General features: G+C 43.7%; 1 protein-coding gene across 4 annotated transcripts in view; it reads left to right on the forward strand.

Annotated features, from left to right (window-relative positions):
- Positions 1-8,694: 8,694 nt before the first annotated feature.
- The window catches only part of FBXO21 (F-box protein 21), a 41,115-nt gene continuing 28,953 nt past the window's right edge, over positions 8,695-20,856 (forward strand). For all 4 annotated transcript variants that reach the window (XM_081251973.1, XM_081251974.1, XM_081251971.1 and 1 more), the window contains exons 1-6: positions 8,695-8,946; positions 9,825-9,960; positions 11,884-11,978; positions 16,621-16,742; positions 19,637-19,783; positions 20,084-20,220. In XM_081251973.1, the coding sequence (XP_081108099.1) occupies positions 8,708-8,946; positions 9,825-9,960; positions 11,884-11,978; positions 16,621-16,742; positions 19,637-19,783; positions 20,084-20,220 (876 nt within the window). In that variant the 5' untranslated portion in view covers positions 8,695-8,707. The remainder of the gene's footprint in view (positions 8,947-9,824; positions 9,961-11,883; positions 11,979-16,620; positions 16,743-19,636; positions 19,784-20,083; positions 20,221-20,856) is intronic.

Consider the following 20,856-nt stretch of genomic DNA (forward strand, 5'->3'; position numbering starts at 1 on the left):
AATCATGGCTAACAGTCATCAAATGCCAGTCTTTACAAAAATACTTTGACACGTTACCTTTGCTCTCCTCAATTTAAAACCTGGGAAACTAAGACGAAAGCAGGTCAGCCAGTCAACATAGCCAGGAAATGTTAGATGTGGAGTTGGAGTCCAGACCGTCTGGCTCTAGAATCTGAATTTTTAAACACCACCTTGTTGTGGACCAAAAAAAAAAAAAAGTCGTCTGCCATTTCAGAAAACAAAGAACGTTCCCTGCCATTCCGGTAAACAACTAATGTTGCCTGCCATCAAGCCATCCGCCTCTGCAGCCCACCCCTCCCCCACGGCGTACCTGGAAGGGGAGTCCGGATGGAGAAAAACAAGATGCTGGCCCTAGATAGTTAAGATGTAAATCCAAGGAATAATTTCAATAAGCCCAGACTGTTACATCTTCCCATACATAGAAAAGCACTAAAACCATTAACTTGAGATCGCTGGGGGTTTGTGTGTGTGTGTGACTAGCAGTAATCTTTTGATATTTGACTACATGTTTGGGTTTTTTCCAGCAAAAACGCCTACATATCCTGGCTCCTCCCTTACTTCCTTGGAACAGTTCCTCAGAGCTATCCGAGAGGCTGCCTTCCCGGGCTAGAGTTCTCAGTAAGGTCCCACATAAAACATAATTCTCAACTTTTAGGTTGTGCGTTTTTCTCCAGTCGACACAGTGCTGCTGCTAAGACACCGTCACAATTCGAATCCTGGCTCCTCTACGTCCTAGCTGTGCAACTTCGGATAAGTTGCCTAACCTCTCTGTACCTTCACTTCTTCACTGTAAAACAGGCTGTGATCATTTTGACCTCATTGCATTGCGATAGGATTAAATGGGTTAATATAGGCAACACACATATAACATGACGGAACGGAATGGAATGGAATGGAATAGAATAGGATAGAATCGAAGAGTCCTATACACAAGTAAACTAAGGTTCTAGCTCTGGTTCCTTCCAACTTTCTCAGCCCTTTTCTCTTCCTGAACCTCAAACAGCCCCATCTTGATGCCATTTGCCATTTGATACTTAGGCACTGCGTTTCCCAGACCACCTGCCATCACAGGGGCCACTGGTTTTAAAAGCCAGGTCCTGGCCTCTCCCCACACCTCATTAGCGCTCGCTGGGGATAAGGTCTGACACCGCCCACGTTTTTAACTAGCTCCCCGACGTGGTTCATACACACACTGGAGTTTTGAGAGGCCCAGCCTCAAAGGTGGCTGGGGACAATTTAACATTTATATGCATCCCGAATGGGGTGGCTTCTGTTGCCTGGCAACCAGGTGAAAAATCCAAGTTTACACCAAAACAGAACCTTCCCAACCGCAAATCAAAAGGAGAAGGGGATGGAAAACAAGTAGGGGAGGAGGGAAAAAGGATTTTTGAATCACTTCAGATCATTACAGAATATGGGCTTTGCAGTCAGTTAAATCGTAAAAATGTACTTCTTATTTTTTTCATTGTACCCTTGGCAAAATCGCCAAGGAAGCAAAAACAGGGAAAGTATTTACAATCAATAGAGCTTAACCCACATCAGGAAAGGGAAATCACTTTAGCAATAGCCTCTTGAGGAAAATAAGATTAAGTTAATCAAATAGCAGGAGATTAAAACCAAAGTAATTAGTAAAGTGATTTTTTTTTAAGTCTCAAATCTTTTGTATTACTAGACCTGGGAACAGGGTGGGAGGACAGGGGTGGGTGGTCTCCTGGCTTCTCGGCATCTTGGTTTTCTCAGCTGGAACTCAGAGTCGAGGTTGGAAGTTGATATTGGGAGCCCCACTCTCTCCTCACTAATTTACTGTTTCCAAGAGTTTTGAGATCTTCGAGGGTGATGAACCCCACATCTCATAAGGATGTGTTGGGGAAAAGAAACTATTAAATGCAAGAAAGCCTCTGAGACATACTGTCAACACAAGGTGTAGTATCTGTGGCATTAATTAAACATTACGCAGTGAGTAATTGAATCACTTTCATTTTGAAGGCTTTAAAAAGAGTCTCTAATGGAAACGCAGTTATTAGCAGAAAAGCCGCCAGCAAAATCTGCAGGAAGAGAGACACCTGTTTCGTGTTCCTCCAAGCTGGTGCTCATAGCATCGCCTTCCTTGAAAAGCACACACTGCCCCCAGATTGCCTCTCCAGAAACAACTCTTTCAGCCCGTCTCACCTTCGCTCAAAGGCATTCGGGGCCACCAGGAACCAGAGGGGGAAGACCAACCCCTCCGGCCAACACTCAGTGCCCGCTCTGGCCACAAGCAGCCTTTGGGTTTCTGTTTCGGCCACTGCTCCACGCAAAGCTTCACTGATTCGCCCCAAGGTGTCTAAACACAGCTTTTATTTTCCTTCTGGCTGGCCTTTGCTTCTGGCACACCCCCTACCTAGAAAGCCCCCTTTGCCCTCTCACCTCTGCGGATCCCACCTCTATTGCTTAGAGCTGGACTCAAGCACTGCCTTTTCAGGGAAGCCCTCATCTACCCACCAACTATACTTCCTGCCTGTACCAATCGCTTGGCATCATGGAGGTACTGCTTTGCAATTGTGTGTGTGTGTGTGTGTGTGTGCATTTTACCTGCTTCTTTGTAACTGTTAACCTATTGCTACAATAATGCTGAGTAACAAACAGTTACAAAATCTCCCTGGCATACTGCTTTATTGCTGCAGAGGTTGCAGTCATGCTGCTATGAGCCAAGGAATTCAAATAGCCTGTACAAGCTTGGAAAGGCCAAGAACTGATTTTCACCCAGGGCCTCCAGAAGGAACACAGCTCTCCTGATGTCTTGATCTTAGCCTCGTAAGACCCATTTGAGACTTCTGACATCCAGAGCCATAAGATCATACATTTATGTTGTTTTAAGCCCCTAAGTTGTGGTAATTTGTTATGGCAGCAATAGAAAAGTAAAATCTGTATTTAGTCTGTATTGATTTCTTATTGCTACTGCTCTAGGGAAGAATCCATTTCCTTATGTTTTCCAGCTTTTAGACGCTGCCCACATTTCTTGGCTTATGGCCCAGCATCACTCCAACCTCTGTATCCATCGTCACATCCCCTCTCTCTGACTTTGACTCTCCTGTTTCCCTCTTATAAGGACCCTTGTGATTACATTGAGCCCTCAAGATTGTAGAGGATAATCTCTGCATCTCAAGATTTCTAACGTCATTACATCTGCAAAGTCCCTTTTGCCATGTAAGATACCTGTGATATTGTGGTTTATAATAAGAAAGATATATTTGGTCTTGGTCCTATTTCTGGCACAGAACTCCTAAAATTCTTGGAATCTCCTGTGATAAGAGTGACAAAGGTGTCTTGTTACTGACAAACCCCTTTCAGCCACGCCTGAGTTTATGTTACTGCAGTGACTTTTAGAAAGCACCTGAGGAAGGGGCTGGTTGCCAAGGGAACCAACCAGGTGATTAGAGGGTTGGAACTTTCAGTCCTATGCCCCTGACCTCCTCGGAGGGGAGAGGGGCTGGAGGTTGAATCGATCGCCAATGCCCAGTGACTTCATCAGTCATTCCTATGGAATGAGGCCTCCGTAAAAACCCAAAAGGACGGGGTTTGGAGAGCCTTCAGGTTGGTGAAGATGTGGATATTTAGGGAGAGTGATGGACTCAGGGAACACAGAAGCTCCACACCCTTTCCCCATACCTTGCCCTGTGCATCTCTTCCATCCGGCTGTTCCTGAGTTATACCTTTTATAGTAAACTGGTTAAGCTAGTAAGCAAAACGTTTCTCTGAGTTCTGTGAGCCACTCTAGCAAATTAATCAAACACAAGGAGGGGCGTCATGGGGAACTCCGAGCTGTAGCCAGACTGGCAGAAGCACAGGTGACAACACGGACTTGCAATGTGGCTTCTGATGTGGGCGGGGCCGGGGGGGAGCAGTCTGGCAGGACTGAACCCTTAACCTGTGGGATCTGTCTCCTGGTCGAGAGTATCAGGTAGATGGTGTCAGCACTGAGTTGAATTGTAGGACACCCAGCTGGTGTAGGAGAAATCACTTGGCAACGTCGGGGGAAAAAAACCCACACATCATAGTAACCTATTCACAGGTTCTAGCGATTAGAATGTGAACGACTGTGGGAGCCATTATTCAGCCTACCATAGCCTACTCTCTGGCCCTCAAAGATTCACTTCCACCCCACATGCAAAATACATCCAGCTCCATTGCGCTGCACTCATAGGATTAATTCACTCATTCCTTAGAAATATAAGGAGGACCTAGTATGTGTCAAGCTCTTTTGTAGACATTGGAGGACAACCAGTAGAGTTCACATTCTACTGGAAGGAGAGAGACATAAGTTCAGTGGTTTTCTTGAAGAGTATGTTAGATGGTGATAAGAAATTTTAGAGAAAAACAAAGCAGGGCAGGGCGACAGAGGGTTTTAAATGAGGTGGCCAGGCAGGGCTTCCTCAATTAGGTGACTGAGGAGACTTGGGCGGGTGAGGGGAAAAGCCACACACATCCAGGGGTGAATGGGCAGAGCTGTGTCTGTACGATAGCACAAAACGTTCTCATACACCCTAGCAGTACCTTCAGTAAATACTTGAGCAAAACGGAACAGAGGCCCTGCTTTTACGGAGGTTACCTTTTATAGGAAGAAATGTGTTTATCATCGAATTAATGGTGAACTTTGGGCCCCTCATCCAAGGCACCTTCTTTCCTCATTCTACATAAATGCCCTCCTGTTGACTTACAAGTTCATCCTGTGTGTTCCTTTTCTAAAACAGGGCCTCCAGGGAATTCCCTGGCAGTCCAATTGTTAGGACTCCCAGTTTTCACTGTCGAGGGCCCGGGTTTGATCCCCGGTTCCCCACAAGCTGCAGGGCATGGCCAAAAAAAAAAATAGTAAAACAGGGCCTCCAAACAGTAAAGATTCAGGCCCCTACTGACTGCAAAAAGAAGCACAACCTAAAAGTTTCAAGTCATGTTTTATTCCGGGACCTTACTGAGGACTCTGGCCTGAGAAGGCAGCCTCTCAGATAGCTCTGGGGGACTGTTCCAAAGTGGAAAGGGAGGAACCAGGATATACAGCAGTTTTTGCTAAAAAAAACCCAAAAACAAAACATGTAGTCAAACATCAAAAGATTACTGCTAATCACAAAAAAACAGACAAGTTAATGATTTTAGTGCTTTTCTATGTATGAAAATATGCAAGAGTCTGGACTTATTAAAATCATTCCTTTGATAGGCGTCTTAACTATGTAGGGCCAGTACCCTGTTTTTCTCCATCCTGAATTCCCCTCAGGGGGCACCATGGGGGGCAGCTGATGGCTTGATGGCTGCAGCATTCTTTGTTTACTGAAATGGGAGGCAACATTCTTTGTCCACACCCCGCAAAGCCTGAATCGGCCCGTGCTGGTGGGTGAATCTGATAATCACACCAAGGTGTGTATTATGACAGTTTGGGAGTGTGTACTGAATGAATAAAAGGGGCTCTGCAAGGGCAGAGACAGAAGCAGACTTAGCCTGTGGTCAGCAGACGTGTGTTTCTGCAGGCAAGAGCTTGAGCTAGACCTAAAGGATGCGTAGGAGCTGCAGACACTCCAGGAAAGTGGCCCTGGATTAGCAGGTGGGAGGGAGAGTCTAGGGGCTGTATCAGCAGAGAAAGGATGTGTTTGTTTATTTCGAGAACAAGGAAAGCCATAGAAGATGTTGAGGGGGATTGAAATGCTCTCTCTAGCTGGACTGTGGCAATCTCATGGGAGAGGAACATCGAAGTCCTCCAGCCAAAGATAACCAGAAATACACCAATGGTCCACAAAGATAGGGTTATTCTTTTGCTACAGCAGGGAGAGGGCACCCAGGAGGAACTCTGGGGAGTCAAGCATTTGGGCGTTTGCTAGGGGATTTTAAACAGGAACTCAGGTAGTGGGGACCAGGTCTGGGTTAAATACAGTCAGCAGTTCAGCGAAAGGGTACGTTAAAAACTTAGAATTTTCCCTGTTGCCAAAATGGAAAGAGACACATTCCCTCCTTCCTTTCTTAGAGTATTTCCTTGACAAATTCTGTATGTGTAAATATTTCCTCTGTCTCTTTGATACGGATGTAAATCTTTTCTGTGGGTGCTATTTTTATTTTTTTACTATGGTAAACTATACATAACAGGAAATTTACGATTTAAATATTTTTAAGTATACAATTCAGTGGCATTAAGGGCATTCATCTTGTGTAACTGTCACCACTATCTCTTTCCAGAACTTTTTCATCATCCTAAACAGAAACTCTGTACCCATTCAGCAATAGCCCCCCATTCCCTCCTCCCTCCCAGCCCCTGGTAAACCTCTAATCTATATTCTGTCTCTATGAATTTGCCTATTCTAGATGTTTCATAGAAGTGGGATCATACAATATTTGTCCTTTTGTGTGAGGCTTCTTGTACTTAGCATCATGTTCTCAAGGTTCATCCATGTTGTAGCACGTGTCAGTGCTTCACTCCTTTTTATGGCTGAATACTACTCCACTGTATGTCTACCGTACATTTTGCAAATCTTTTCAAAGGCTAAATAAGCCTCTTGCCAATGTCACAGCCCAGAAATGTTTCTCTTAAGGGCCTGGGAACCATCTCTTTGAAATGTAAATATCAAGGAAGGTAGTGTCCGTTTCTCCCTGCGATATGGGAAGCTGAGCACTCCATTTCAGGCTGTAACCACCAGCTTATCACAAAGATGAGCGATTTTATTATTCCTTGAGACAAAGTCAGGTAGTACAATGTGTACCCCATTTGCCAGGTGACCTTAGGATGAACTTGGAAAGAATAAACTAAGGAAAGTGTAATCAGGTCCTCCTACTTTTTAAGTGAATGGTAATTTACAAGCCACCATTAATCTCAGAAGCATGTACACGATGAAATGTCTGGCTGTATATAAAAAGGGTAGGATTTCTGTCTGTAATCTCATTAGCAGGTTACCTGCGATGTGGATCACGTCTAGTTTAATGCTTGTTCAACAACAAAACTGTCCTCCTTCTTTCCTAGGGTTTGGGGAGGATTTTCTGGATTGGCAGGAGAGTTTAATTTTAATTTGTCGTTGAAAAGAAATCCATAGTCGTTCATAAGAACCACCTGTGCAGCTGTGGGGGTCTGCCTTCCACTTAACAGGCTGCAAACCTTACAGAGGCCTGCGTGTCACCAAGGCTGATATTCACATTCTCAGGGCCAGGCCTGAACTGTTAAGAGCCACCCTGGAGACATGGACTGGGACAGTGGCTGAGGAGACAGAGAAGGAGACAGATTTGAGAAATGTTAGGAGTGATCTTTTAGAGAAGGGAATTGCTTTCCTGTTCCCACAAAAAAGTTTCTCTGAAGAAACTGAGGCGCAGAGAGCTTAACGTCTGTTGGGCATTTGAATACAGATAGTGTTTCCTAGCACACTTTAAGATCTCAACACTTTTTCCAGGCCCTGTGGGATCTTGAAAGCATGCAGTGCTTGAAAGCAGAGAATCTGGAGCTACCACCTGATTCCAATTCAGAGTTGCCCGGCTGAGCCCTTCCCCATTTCCCGAGCTACAAAATCAAGAGCACAAAAACAAGGTTGTTTTCAGCTCCTAGGCTTTGGGTTTATTTCTAATGCAGCAACAGGAACTGATGTATATGTATTGTTTCATTTAATAGGAAGATCTATTGTTATCCCCATTTTATAGACGTGGAAATGGAGGCTTGGGTATGTTATCCTCTATGGGGCATTTGGATACAGAGGGTGAGGGAAAGAGAGTTTCCTGCAAGGATGGCAGAGGTTCCAGTTTTGCAGGAACAGAGGGATGGTTGGCCCTTTCCAAGGAGGGATGGTTGGCCCTTTCCAAGGCAGGAAACTTTGGGAGGGGACAAGGTAAATTACAGGGGGTGGGGATGGGGGAGAAGGGGGGAGGACTTTGAGCTCCTGGGAGGCAAGGACACTGTCTTATTCACCTCTGTATCCCCAAGGCACACAGCCCAGGGCCTGTCACAAAACTAAACTGAGTTGGAAAAATAAATAAATAGGTGCAGGCACGGAAGTAAGAGAGTGCCCACCTACAGGTGAATGGGAACTCCTGTTTGGAGGATTCAAATCCAAGTTCGACCACTTTTTGTCTCTGTGACTTTCAACTAGTGACTCCCACCTTTATGAGCCAGGTTTTCCTTATCTGTAGAACGTATATAAAATATGGTACCTATGGCAGAGGGCTCAAATGAGGTGTCCCTGAAGAACGGATTTAGAGTGCTTGGCAGGGCACCCGCTCATGAATATTAAGTTTGTTATTATTAGAGCATACTGTTTAGCATACAGTCAAGCAGAGTCAAGCGGATCTGGATTAGAATCTAGGACAAGGGACTCCCAACAAGTCCATCTATCTCCCTGAACCTCAGTTTCCCCATCTGTAACTTGGGGAGAAGAACAGTTCATAGGGTTATTGGGAAGGGCCGGTGAGCTCATTGACAGGAAACGCTCCGCACACATAATAAACATGGATGCCACTATTATTGTCCATTCACAGCTTCCGGGCCCCACCGCGCTGTTATTTTCCAAAAGGCATTTCCTTCCCTCGGCCACAGCTCAGCCCTCCAAGAGCAGCTGGGGCCGAGGGGGTGTGGCCACGTGCGTGGGTGGGGCGACCCTGGTGCCCACCCCTCAAGGCGGGTGGGCGGGGCGAAGCGGGGCGCCCTGGCGCGCGCGCGCGCGCGCGCGGCGGCCCCAGGTACGCGGACAAAATGGCGGCGGCAGCGGTCGACAGCGCGATGGAAGTGGTGCCGGCGCTGACGGAGGAGGCCGCGCCTGAGGCAGCGGGCCTCAGCTGCCTCGTCAACCTGCCCGGCGAGGTGCTGGAGTACATCCTGTGCAGCGGCTCGCTGACGGCCGCCGACATCGGCCGCGTCTCCAGCACCTGCCGGCGGCTGCGCGAGCTGTGCCAGAGTAGCGGGAAGGTGTGGAAGGAGCAGTTCCGGGTGAGGTGAGCCCGCCGCCCATGCCGCCCGCGCCCCCGCTCTGCGCCCCCCGGGGCCCGGGCCTGGCCGCCCGGAGCCGCCACCTCCCTGCCCGCGCGCGGACCCCACCCCCGCATCCCACCCCCGGACCCCTTCCCGCGGACAGACAGACAAAGGCCTCCAGGCCGCCGGCCCCTTGGTCCACGCCAGGCGGACCCGCCGGTGTCCAGATTGCGCATTGGGAAGCGCCCAGCAGCCGGGCCCTCCGTAAAGGATGACGAGCGTGGTATCACGGCTAATCCATCATGCGCGCTTCTTTTGTGCCCGACTCTGTGCTAAAATGTTTACACGGACCGGGTGATGCAGTGCTGCTTACAGCCCTTTGAGGAAGCGGGCGCATCATCCCCTGGCTGTTGGCTGAGAGCACAGATTTCGGTGTGGGACCCGGGATAAAATCTGGCCCTGGCGTACTCGCCGTGCGACCTTGGGGGTAGCGACTTGCCTTTTTTGAGCCTCATTCATCGACTTTAAACAGTGTTGATTAGACCTACCTTTTACTGTGGTGATTAGATGAGCTGATGTATAGGGGGCACTTACACAGGGCCCGGCTCTTAGGAGGCGCACAATTAATGTTAACTGTGATTGTCATCACTATGATTGTTGTTTGCCCCACTGTCCGCATTGTATAAATGGGGAGTGGAAACACAATATTCATACTGCTACGCCAAGGTCACGCCGTGAGCGAGTCCGTGCGTGCCGGGTGGAGATTTGAACTAGGTCCCCCGCCAGGGCCCCTCTGACCCCTAAACCCAACCGCTTTCCCTGTTTTCCAAGACTGCCTTTGATTCGTGTTTGTCTGCCTTTGAGGCTCTGTGAAGCTGAGGGGGTGTTTCTCTCCTTGTAGGTGGCCTTCCCTTATGAAACACTACAGCCCCACCGACTACGTCAATTGGTTGGAGGAGTATAAAGTTCGGCAAAAAGCTGGGTTAGAGGCCCGGAAGATTGTAGCCTCCTTCTCAAAGAGGTTCTTTTCAGAGCACGTAAGGATCTGTTGATGGAGCTCTAAGCATTTGCACGGTGGTGGTGTCTGCGTCTGGGTCTGTAGGCATTAGCTCATCCAGCTCTTTTTGCTATCTCCCTTTTCAGTGCTCTCACAATCCCTTCCTCACTTAGATGGCTGCAAGAGTCATTGTGTCCTTTTCCTCCTATCCAGCAACGTGAAGCCATTTGTCCCTGCCAGCTTTACTTTTCTAAAGCCAGAGAGAATGGGGGGAGAGGGGGAGGGAGAGGGAAGGAGGGACCCGCATTGCAATGTGGAGGGAATCCAGATCAGCATTGTTTTTCTTAAAGTGGGTTAAACATATATTTTGCAACCTCCACATGATTGGGGGTATTATCCATGATTAAACACTACAGATTTCACCCAGTTATTTTCCAGAAGCGTTGCCAAAATTAATAGGGTTCTTCTCTCTGGCTTCGCAGGTTCTAACCAGTAGTGAACTGCATTATTTGTTAAGGTAACAGAGGATTAAGACATGTCTAAAATCAAGACATACCTGTAAATCAAGAATTATTACTCCCTCAATTAAATCCTCGTGTGTTCATTATCCCTGGAAAGTTATTTTGTTTGTTTGTTTGTCTTGTAATATTGCTGAAGTGCATGGGTTGGTTGGTTGATTTCCCTTCCACAAAATATCTCACAGAAGTTTCTGTATCGGGTCCTGATTCTTAACTTTTTATAAATTCTGGAAAATAGTCCACGCTAATATTTTAAGTTTATTTCTGATCGGAGGTCTAGAAATGGAGCCAGTCTGCTTTATTTTACTATCCTGGTTTACTGAAGATTAATTCCTATTTCTAATTTTAATTACTATTGCTTAATGGAGTTCATACGTTTTGAAATGTTTTCAAGGCTTTTCAAGTTTTGAAAGGGAAAATTTGAACTTTGGACAAATTTGAACTTATTCCCCTATAGAGAATAAAACTAGCTATTTCCTAGTGTAATTCATTTCTATAAATGTTTGTTCATGTTAGAATGGTCAGAATTTATGTCCTACTTTGGATAAGCCGTACGCTGGCTAAGAGCCTTCATAATCACAGGTATTCCATTCTGGTTTAAATGTGTTTGCACATACATGTATGTGGGTGCTGGATGTGTTTGATGCACTTGGACATGGGCTGCTAGTTTGCTACCTCTACTTAGAGTCCATCTGGTTTTGTATGCATACTTAACAGCCTGTGCCTTAGTCTAATAATAATGCATTGTTGTATTTTTTCCCCAGCTCCCTCTTTCCCTGTACCTCTGCTTGATTAGAAGCGTGTCAAGGACTTTGAACATAACAGGAGTATACTTAGGATTGATCTGTGGGTGGATGATTACTTTGGCTCAAGACCCTTGTATTCCTGTGTTCTCAGCATGCACACAGGTTGACAAGAAATTTCCTGGCTACTTTCAAAAAGAAAAGTGGGAGAAGTAATAGAATTTTAAACCAAGGGGATCTTAAAGCTTATTGGTACCACCACCTCAATTTACAGAGGAGAAGCATGCCCAGTCGGTTAAGAGTTGCCCAAAGCACTGGACTTTCTCTCTCTGGCCCTACACTCCTAGTTGAATACAACGTAGACTGCACAGAATAGTTATTGTGAATTAGGAGATTTTTGTATTTCTAGTCCTCATTTCAGAGCTATTTTTCTTCACGTTTCCGATGTGAGTTATCACTTTCGGAAATTCCAGTCTTTGAAAATATAATTCATTTACAACTAACAATTATGATCTGAACAAATTATTGTTACTCCACATGTTCCTTTCCACCTCTAGTGGGTGGGTGGTGCAAGATAGTGTGGGAGAGAGGTGTTACCACTTCCATAGAAATGAGCAGCTTCGTTTGCAACTCACATTTGTGTGTGAGCGACAACAACGTTATTACTCGTTACTGAGGCCGCTTTGTGTGTCTTCTTCATAGGTCCCTTGTAACGGTTTTAGTGACATTGAGAATCTTGAGGGACCAGAGATATTTTTTGAGGATGAACTGGTGTGTATCCTAAATATGGAAGGAAGGTAAGCTGTAGATTTATCAGGGATTTTGTTAGTTTGTGTGTTTTAATAATAACCCCAGAATTAATTGCTGTAATTTGTATATGACTGAACTGTGGTACATGTATTTCCAAATATTTCATGTTACATTCATGTTACCATAGTTACATTTTTGAAAAATTCCGTGTATATAAGGTAAATACACCAAGACGATTGATATTTAAAGAAATGGTGCAAAAATCCTTTTGGGAGAATTAATATTTAGTCTTCCTATGGCTCAAATACTGTGCTCTGGGCATTGTATCTGTATATCATTTGGGTAATACAGATTATCTTTTCTTTGTTGTCATCTCTTCATCTACTACCGCCAAATTTGCCTGTCGTGAGTTGAATTTAAAAAATTTTAAAAATTTCTTACGCATGTCTTAATGTAATGGATAATTTTTTTTTTTTTTTTTTTTTTTTTTTACAATTTCTGAAATCTGGTAAGCAGTAATCTTACTTTGGCGATGAACGTTATAGATATTTGGTTGAGCCTTTTTTCTCTCCCGATTAAGAAGAATCCATTATCTCTCGGTTGTTGCTTAAATTTTTTTATGCCTTATATTTTCTGCTGTGAAGGTTAATTTCCAGTTTACCTGAAAGATGACTTGGCTTCCAGCTTAACTGGAAAAAGTTAAGCTTAACCTACGAAAAAGATTTTCTGCTCTAAAAGTTCTAGAAACTTTACTAGTGATGGAAGATAAGAGTGCTAGTTTAACATCTTCCTTAAGAGAGATTATTGTGAAATGTCTCACAAACAGGGAGCAAGACATTTTTCTTGTTGTTTTCAAGGGGGTTTAGGAGAGAGAAATATCTATCAGTGGAACAGCTGTGGGGAGAGGTAAGATGTGTCACTATTCTAGGCCTTGGATGAGTTCTGATGCAGAGGTCATTTTTCTGTTTCTATTTTGGTTTATCTATAAATGAATTGAAGTGTGATCTAATAGTCAGTATTGTGCAGCCTTAAAAATAAAAGTCGACCTGGCTTTTTTACATACATACATGTAAATACATAAATGTTATACATACATACTCAGTTTATTGGTTGTTTTGGGTTTGGTTTGATGTTTAGTGCAGGCTTTTATTTTTTTTTCTTATTTATGTTGTTTCTTTCCTTCCTTCTCCCTCCGTTTGCACTGCCCTTCCCAGCCCCCACTGCCGTAATTTATGATGACAACCTAGGTTGTATGCTTCCATGCTAATATGATATACATGCGGATGGAGGGGGATCATCAGTTTACAAAACTGAGGTCAAATCATAGGTACTTTTCAATATCTTTTTTTCCTCATTCAACATTGCCCCGTGGAAATCTATCCTAATCAACTGGTAAAAATCAAATTCACTCTTGTTAATGGCTGCATACTGTTTTGTAGTATATACCATAACTTATTTAATCATCCCCCATTAATGGGTGACCACTTTCTTCTCCATTTTGTTACTATGGAGGGTGGTGTTTCTAGTGCTTTCATTTCTGAGTATTAGCTTCCTGGGGATGGGTTTCCTAGGTCAGACTATAGAATGTTGTTTGAAAAACATAAGAGATAACATGTCCTTGAATAAGAAGACTTACCATCATGAAAATGTTGATTCTTCCAAAATTAATACATAAACTTAGTGCTGTTCCAGTTAGGATCCAACAAGAGTTTTGGGAGGGGAGAGAGTTCCGTGTGTTTTAAATGGATAGTATTGTCATAAAATATATACAGGATAGTAAATTCACAGGAGCCAGAAAAAACAATTTTTAAATAATCACAATGGGAAACTTGCATCACTAGATATTAGAACATATTATGACACTACCTGTTATCAAACAATACAATATTTGAATAAAAATAGATAGCTACATCAGTGGCAAAGGATAATTCAAATTCATGTCCCAGAATAACAGATAATTTAATATATTTAAACTCAGAGGGGAAAAGATGGGTTATTTAATGAACGGTATTGGATATAACTGAATATCTATCTGGAAGAAAGTAAAACTTGTATCATATACAAAAATTAAATTCCAAGAGATTAAACAGCCTAAGATTTAAAACTATCACAATGAAAATCCTTCAAGAAAATAGGAGACTTCATGTACAATCTGGGGTACCTCCTTAACCAAGACTGGTAATGCAAAAGCAATAAAAAAAAAAAAAAAGACAAATGATTTTGCAATTAAAAAAATAGACTTGTATGACCAAAGAAACCATAAACAAAGTCAACAGAATCCTTAAAATTTCTAAAAAGAAATTGAAAAATGTACAAAGGATAAGAGGACGACATTCTCAGAAGAGCAAGTCCAAGTGGCTGGCATTCAAGTAAAAAGACCTTTAAGTTCACTCTTCGAAGAAATGTTAAATAACAATGAAATATTGCATTTTTCCTTACCAGATTGGTAAAAAAAAAAAAATAGACTAAATATGCACAGCCAGTAAAAGTGTATATCATTATAGTCTTTTTAGAAATTATCATAAGTATGTTACCCTTTGGCCTGACAAGTATTTTGAACCTAAAACGGGGTTGTTTTTTAATAATAAGGAATACTCTCATGTTTGTAAATATTTGGGGATGACGGTTTTCATGAAGGACCCTCTTTGTATTCATTCCTGGCAAATGCTTGTTGTTTGGATATGGAAAGCATAGGAAGGAAGAAGGGTAGTTGGTGCTAAGGCACCAGTCCCTGGGTATTTGAAAACAGTTTACATTGATGGTGTTCTACGTGGTCTTAAAAGAGGAGTACATCCTACAAATAAAGATTTGAAGCAACATATTAAAAGGGCATACACTATATCTGGGAATATTGACCCAGAATGACCAGGACTGAGACATATTTCAGTAAAACTACTAGATTTTAAAGAGTCATGGGGGGGAGGAGAGGGCCCATGGAGAGCCTCTGGGGTTTCTGCAGAGTTCTGTTTCTTGGCCTAAGTGGTGGATACAAGGGTGTTTCCCTTATAATAATTCATTAGGCCATTCATTTGTTTCATGTGATTTTCTAGATAGGTATACTTTACAACTCAAAGGTAAAAAGCTACTAAAACCTAGCTCTGCTCATTTTCACTTACTCCCTGAAGATTGGAGAGTCCTTTATTTATGAAGCCAGGCCAATAAGTTAATCATTGATTGTCTCCCTCCTACTTCCCATAATCCCTGTGCATATTTGGGAGATCTGATGAAGAGTTTCAATCATTCAGCAAGTATTTATTGAGCATCTGCTGTGTGTCAGACACCATTCTAGGAGCTGAGGATACAGCAGTGAGCAACACTTAAAAAAAAAAAAACCTTGCCTTCATGGAGCTCACACTCTAGTGAAGAGAGATGCTTAACAAAGTTAAGATATTAATTATATTAGACAATGAGAAGTGCTATAGAGAAATATTAACCAGGGGAGAGGGTGAGGGAACGATGGGGGGTGGGGTACAGTTTTAAATAGAATGGTGGGAGAAAGCCTTACTCAAAGCGACATTTCAGTCAAAACCTGCGAGGAGATGAGGGCACAGATTGCAGATCCTCAGGGAAGGAATGTTCTAGTCAGGAGGAATTGGGTGCTAAGGCCTAAGGTGAACTCCAGCCAGGTGTGAGGAAGGAATGGCCGGGAAACCAGCATTGCTGGCAGCTGGACTGGGTGGGGAGGGTGATACAGGAACTGAGGGCAGACAGGTAACGGGGCGAGAGTTTAAAGGACCTTTTAGGTTTAGGTCATCATTAGGACTTGGGCTTTTATATACTTTGATCGAGGTGGAAAACCATTGGAGAATTTGGGGCAGAGGGTTTTTGTGCTATGACTTAACACAAGCGCCCTCTGGCTGCCATGTCGAATGTAGACTGTGAGGGGCAAGGATCAAAGCAGGAAGCTGCTGTGATACAGACAAAAGAGGACGGTGGTTTAGATGAGTTGGACATGCTCACATTTCTGATATATTTTGACGATAGGACTAAGAGCGTAGGTGGATGGATTGAATATGGCTGTGAGAGAAAGCAAGGAGTCAAGGATGGCTCCGAGGGTGTCCTAACTGGATGGTGGGGTTGCCTTTATCTGAGATGGGCATGACTCTAGGAGGGGAAGAAAGTTAAGGTCTCATCAGATACTGAAGTGGGATGTGGTTGTAGCTGTTGGATATACAGGTGTGGAGTTTAGGGGAAAAACCTGTTCTGGAGAATAAATTGGGGGGTGTCAGTATGGATGGTGTCTGAAACCTTGAGACTGGATGAGATGGCAGTGAGTGTAGAAGGAGAAAGGCAGCAGCCCAAGGCCTGAGTTACCCCTGGCAGGGGCTGAGCGGCCAGCAGAGCTTCCAAATGCCTTTCTCCTGTCTCCTGAGACTCACCCAGCTCCCCTGACTTTTCAGGTTTCTCTTTCATTTCCTGTTAGTAAATCTGAAGCCAAATGGATAACTGTTTCTTGAATTTCAGCACAGCTAATTTAGTGTTAAATTACAAATGCCAAACCCTAAATTGTGCTGTCTGCTTCCATGATAATAAGTACTATATGCTTGTGAGCCAATTATACTTTTCTTGTTAAGTAGACTCTTAACGTGGTATGATTAGTGTGAAGTAAAAAAGTGGATAATTGAGAATTTTAATATGTTAATTCTTATTGACTCATTGCTTGTTTGTTTGTTTATTTGTTTTTTCCAGAAAAGCTTTGACCTGGAAATACTATGCCAAAAAAATTCTTTATTACTTACGACAACAGAAAATTTTAAATAATCTTAAGGCTTTTCTTCAGCAGCCTGATGACTATGAATCATATCTTGAAGGTGAGACTTCAACATTGATATTTTGATAGGCAGCTGAGTTGTCCTTAAGAGCAGCAGTGAAAGTGGCCCTGATGGAAAAGCGGTGGAAAAGTAAACTGTGCTACATGGGCTTCTGGAGGTTGGGTTGTATGGTCTGATCAATTAGGTAGGCAGACCGATTAAATTCAGAGCTAAGATCTGGTCAAAATCCTTAGCTGTTAGCTAAAGAGACAGTGTTTATAAAGATGCACCATCGGGCTTCCCTGGTGGCGCAGTGGTTAAGAATCTGCCTGCCAGTGCAGGAGACACGGGTTCGAGCCCTGGTCCGGGAAGATCCCACATGCCGCGGAGCAACTAAGCCCGTGCAGCACACGTACTGAGCCTGCGCTCTAGAGCCTGTGAGCCACAACTACTGAAGCCCGCGCGCCTAGAGCCCGTGCTCCGCAACAAGAGAAGCCACCACAATGAGCAGCCCGCGCACCGCAGCGGAAGAGTAGTCCCCACTTGCCGCAACTAGAGAAAGCCCGTGTGCAGCAACAAAGACCCAGTGCAGCCAAAAATAAATAAATAAATAAATTTAAAGATGCATCATCGGTTCAAAGCATGAGGCTGACATTTTAGCTAATGAGGTTAATTCCCTGTCTCTCTAAGCTTTGAAGCCTCATTTCAAATCAGAAATAAGTGTGTCCAGTTTTGTCTCCATGTGACCTCGAGCAACCCCTTAACCTCTCTGGTTGGAGTTTAATGAGGACAAAATGTTCTTGCACGTCCGTGAGTCTCGTTGTCCGTAATGAGAGGTGAGTGGAAGGAAGTCCAGTGGACACAGGCAAGACGAGAGGAAGAACTTTCTGTTCCTCCTGAGCTGAACGAGAACAAAGTGTGACTTCGTTGTTTAAAAACGATTTTAAATTCCTAGCATATTCCACAAACACTGCCACAAATTATGGTTATGAAATACAGATATGACTCTTCCTTCACTTTCGTTCCCTACTCCCAGTGACTTACCCAATTCATTGATTCTTTTTCCTTTCCAGCGTTTCTCATAGTCGTGTCTTCTTTCTGTTCTTGGTCTCACGCAGGCCGTTGCCACCTCTCCCGGCAGCAGCTTTCTAAGTAATACTTGCATTCATGGGCATCACCCCCTCCTGCTCTCAAGTCAGCCAGCGTACAGTGCCGGTCTAGTCTGAAACCCAGCCTTTTCAGCACTCCATGTGAGCCTGCAACGTGGCCAGCTGATTTCCTTTTTTTAAATTGAATCTCTGCCTGCTTTCAGTGCCCTCCATAATTCAGTCAGGCCTTTCCCCATCACTCTCTAAAATGTCCCATTTGCTCCAGCCAGGCCACTATCCTCACTGACGCCATACACATACACCTGGCTTCACTTCCTCATTCGTGGTATCCCTTTTCCTTAGGATTCCCTCCTAAATCCTGCTCACCCTCCAAGTTCATTTCAGGCTTCACTTGCATTAAGTTTCCCTGATAACTGCAACACTTGCAGATTTTACTGCCTCAGACCTACAGTAATGGTGGCTAGTAAACCCTATCCATCCTTTCTGTTTCCTGTGTGTACAGGTTGTTTCTTTAATAGTCACTGTGTTTCTTGTGTTCCTTGTCCTTATGTTATGATCAGGATATACTCCACAGTGTGTAGTACAGATTCTTATTGTTTGATCTTGTTGATTATAGCATCCAGAAGGACATGAAGTATCTGCTTCAGTTCATTAAAATAAAATATCCTCACCACCCTGGAATCTTCACATATGCATCCCGGAGTTAAAAGGCATCTTCTGTTTATTCCACGGTCAAGAATAACTTGACAAGCTTTATTTATGAAAACAATTACTTCTCTTTCATCTTTCAAATATTAAGTAATATTATAATTTTCAGCAGCTCATTCACATCAGTGCTGTGGACATTGGGTAGCTGTTGAAGGTTTTTCACTAGTTGAGTGAATAGAAATTGGCTCCAAGGTTTTGATCCTTGGTGACCAACTAGAATCATCTGATGCCATTGACAAAGTCTAAGAAGCAGCAGTCGGATAGAACAGGCTGCGGAGCTGTGCGGCCTAAATCCCTTCAGCCGACAGGTGGGGGAGCTGAGTCACGAGGAGGCCCAGGAGCCATTCCCTGGCTGGTGGCAGAACTGGGGCTGGTGTCCAGGTCTCTTGATACCCACTGGGGTGTAAGTAGGGGATCCAGGTCCTGAGCTGGTTTGAGACCTCCTGAATTTAAAGTGACTCTGCCGCTTCCCGAGTGAAAACGTCCTATAGCAGATGAGCAGGTTAGCCCACTGGGTCTCGGGTTAAAGAGTAACCTAAGCTGGTGAAGAGTAGTGATTTTCGAGAGACGGTGTCTCTGGTGTGCTCCGTACAACTTATTAGCTGTGGGTTTCCTGAGTGTAACTATTTAATTTCAAACTCCAGTTCTCTCCAAAGTCCATTTACTGGCTCACCTTTCAGAGGAATAATTTGTTGAAATGGTATATCTGACATTGAGGGCTTTCAACTATTTTCTTTTTAAGTCTCAATGAACTGTCATGAGTTTTCAGAGTTGTTGGATTTTGAACTATAAGAAAATTAGGGAGAGAGAAGTAGCTTGAAAAGATCTCCTTTATGGTATTTATTTCTCTTCCTAGTAGACTGTGGAGATATGGCATGTATCACACAGTTCTTTTGAGTCCATGATCTCTGAGAGAGTTTTGGTGTATTAAAAATAATAATAATAATAATGAAATCATCTTTGTTGTAAGAATGTTGCTCCTTCTCAGTGTATTAGCAGCCAGACCTGACATCCAAGATAGGAACCACATCTAGAGGGGTGGTGTAAAGAGCTGTGGCCCCAGGAGTCCGGGGTGAATGACCACTAATAAGAAAAGGTAGAAGCAGGAATTTATTCAGTAATTCTTGTTCATTTCAGGCGCCGTGTATATTGACCAGTACTGCAATCCTCTCTCCGACATCAGCCTCAGAGACATTCAGGCCCAGATTGACAGCATCGTGGAGCTTGTTTGCAAAACCCTCCGGGGCATAAATAGTCGCCACCCCAGCTTGGCCTTCAAGGCAGGTGTGGAATTGCTTTGGATCCAGCTGTATTTGCAAAAGAAAACGTAGAGTAATTGATTAATTTGGGGAATTCTGCAGTGCATTCCCATTGTGTCCCAAAAAATCGACTGATGATACAACCACATGTTCACCTGGATGATGTAAAAGACCTCAAATACGTATTCTCTTTTCCACCCTGGGTTGGTAACACCTGATGTATATTCTTAGGACATTGCCGGTGTCTGCATGTTAAAGGTTGTTTGGGACACTGGTCACAACGTTATTTGTGCTTGTGTCCTCAGAGTAGGTCTCTGTATTTCAGGTGAATCCTCCATGATAATGGAAATAGAACTCCAGAGCCAGGTGCTGGATGCCATGAACTACGTCCTTTATGACCAACTGAAGTTCAAGGGGAACCGAATGGATTACTATAATGCCCTAAACTTATATATGCACCAGGTAAGTGTGTGTATAATAGAAAATATATAATAATTATATATATATATATATATATTAAGCTTATCTCTGATAAACTGTACAGTTATTGAGAGCAAGTAATAGATTTTGTTCATCTCTCAAAGCCCAGTGAAACTCATTTTTGCCTCTACTATGAGGATATTGCTGTGGCTTTTACCTGCTTCATCACAGAGCATCCTCTGAAAACCCTTGAGGTAAATTCCTGACTAGAAATAGGACTTCTCTGACTCAGTGTGGTCAGTTTGCATCTTGTGAGCACTAAACTATGAAACTAACTAGGTCTTCCTTTTTGCACTGGCTTCCAGGAAGGCTGGAGGAAATACATGACAGCTACATCATTGAGGCTTGTTTTTTTATTTGCTTCCTACTTGTCTCCGTTTTCGTATCTGTTCTGTTGCTCTCTATGAGACTTGTATTTTCTTTTGTCATATCTTACACATGTTATCTGAAATGGCTTTCTTCCTAGAAGAAGGAGGGCCTAAATCACAGGTCTGCACACTTTTTCTGTGAAGGGCCAGACAGTGATTCTCCTTCGCCCTGCAGGCCACGTGCCCTGTGTCCTAACCACTCGGTTCTGCCGTGGTCGAGCGAAAGAAGGCACAAACCATACAGAAACAA

The sequence above is a fragment of the Mesoplodon bidens genome (genome assembly GCF_964165515.1).
Source record: "Mesoplodon bidens genome assembly, chromosome: 13".
NCBI lineage: Eukaryota > Metazoa > Chordata > Mammalia > Artiodactyla > Ziphiidae > Mesoplodon > Mesoplodon bidens.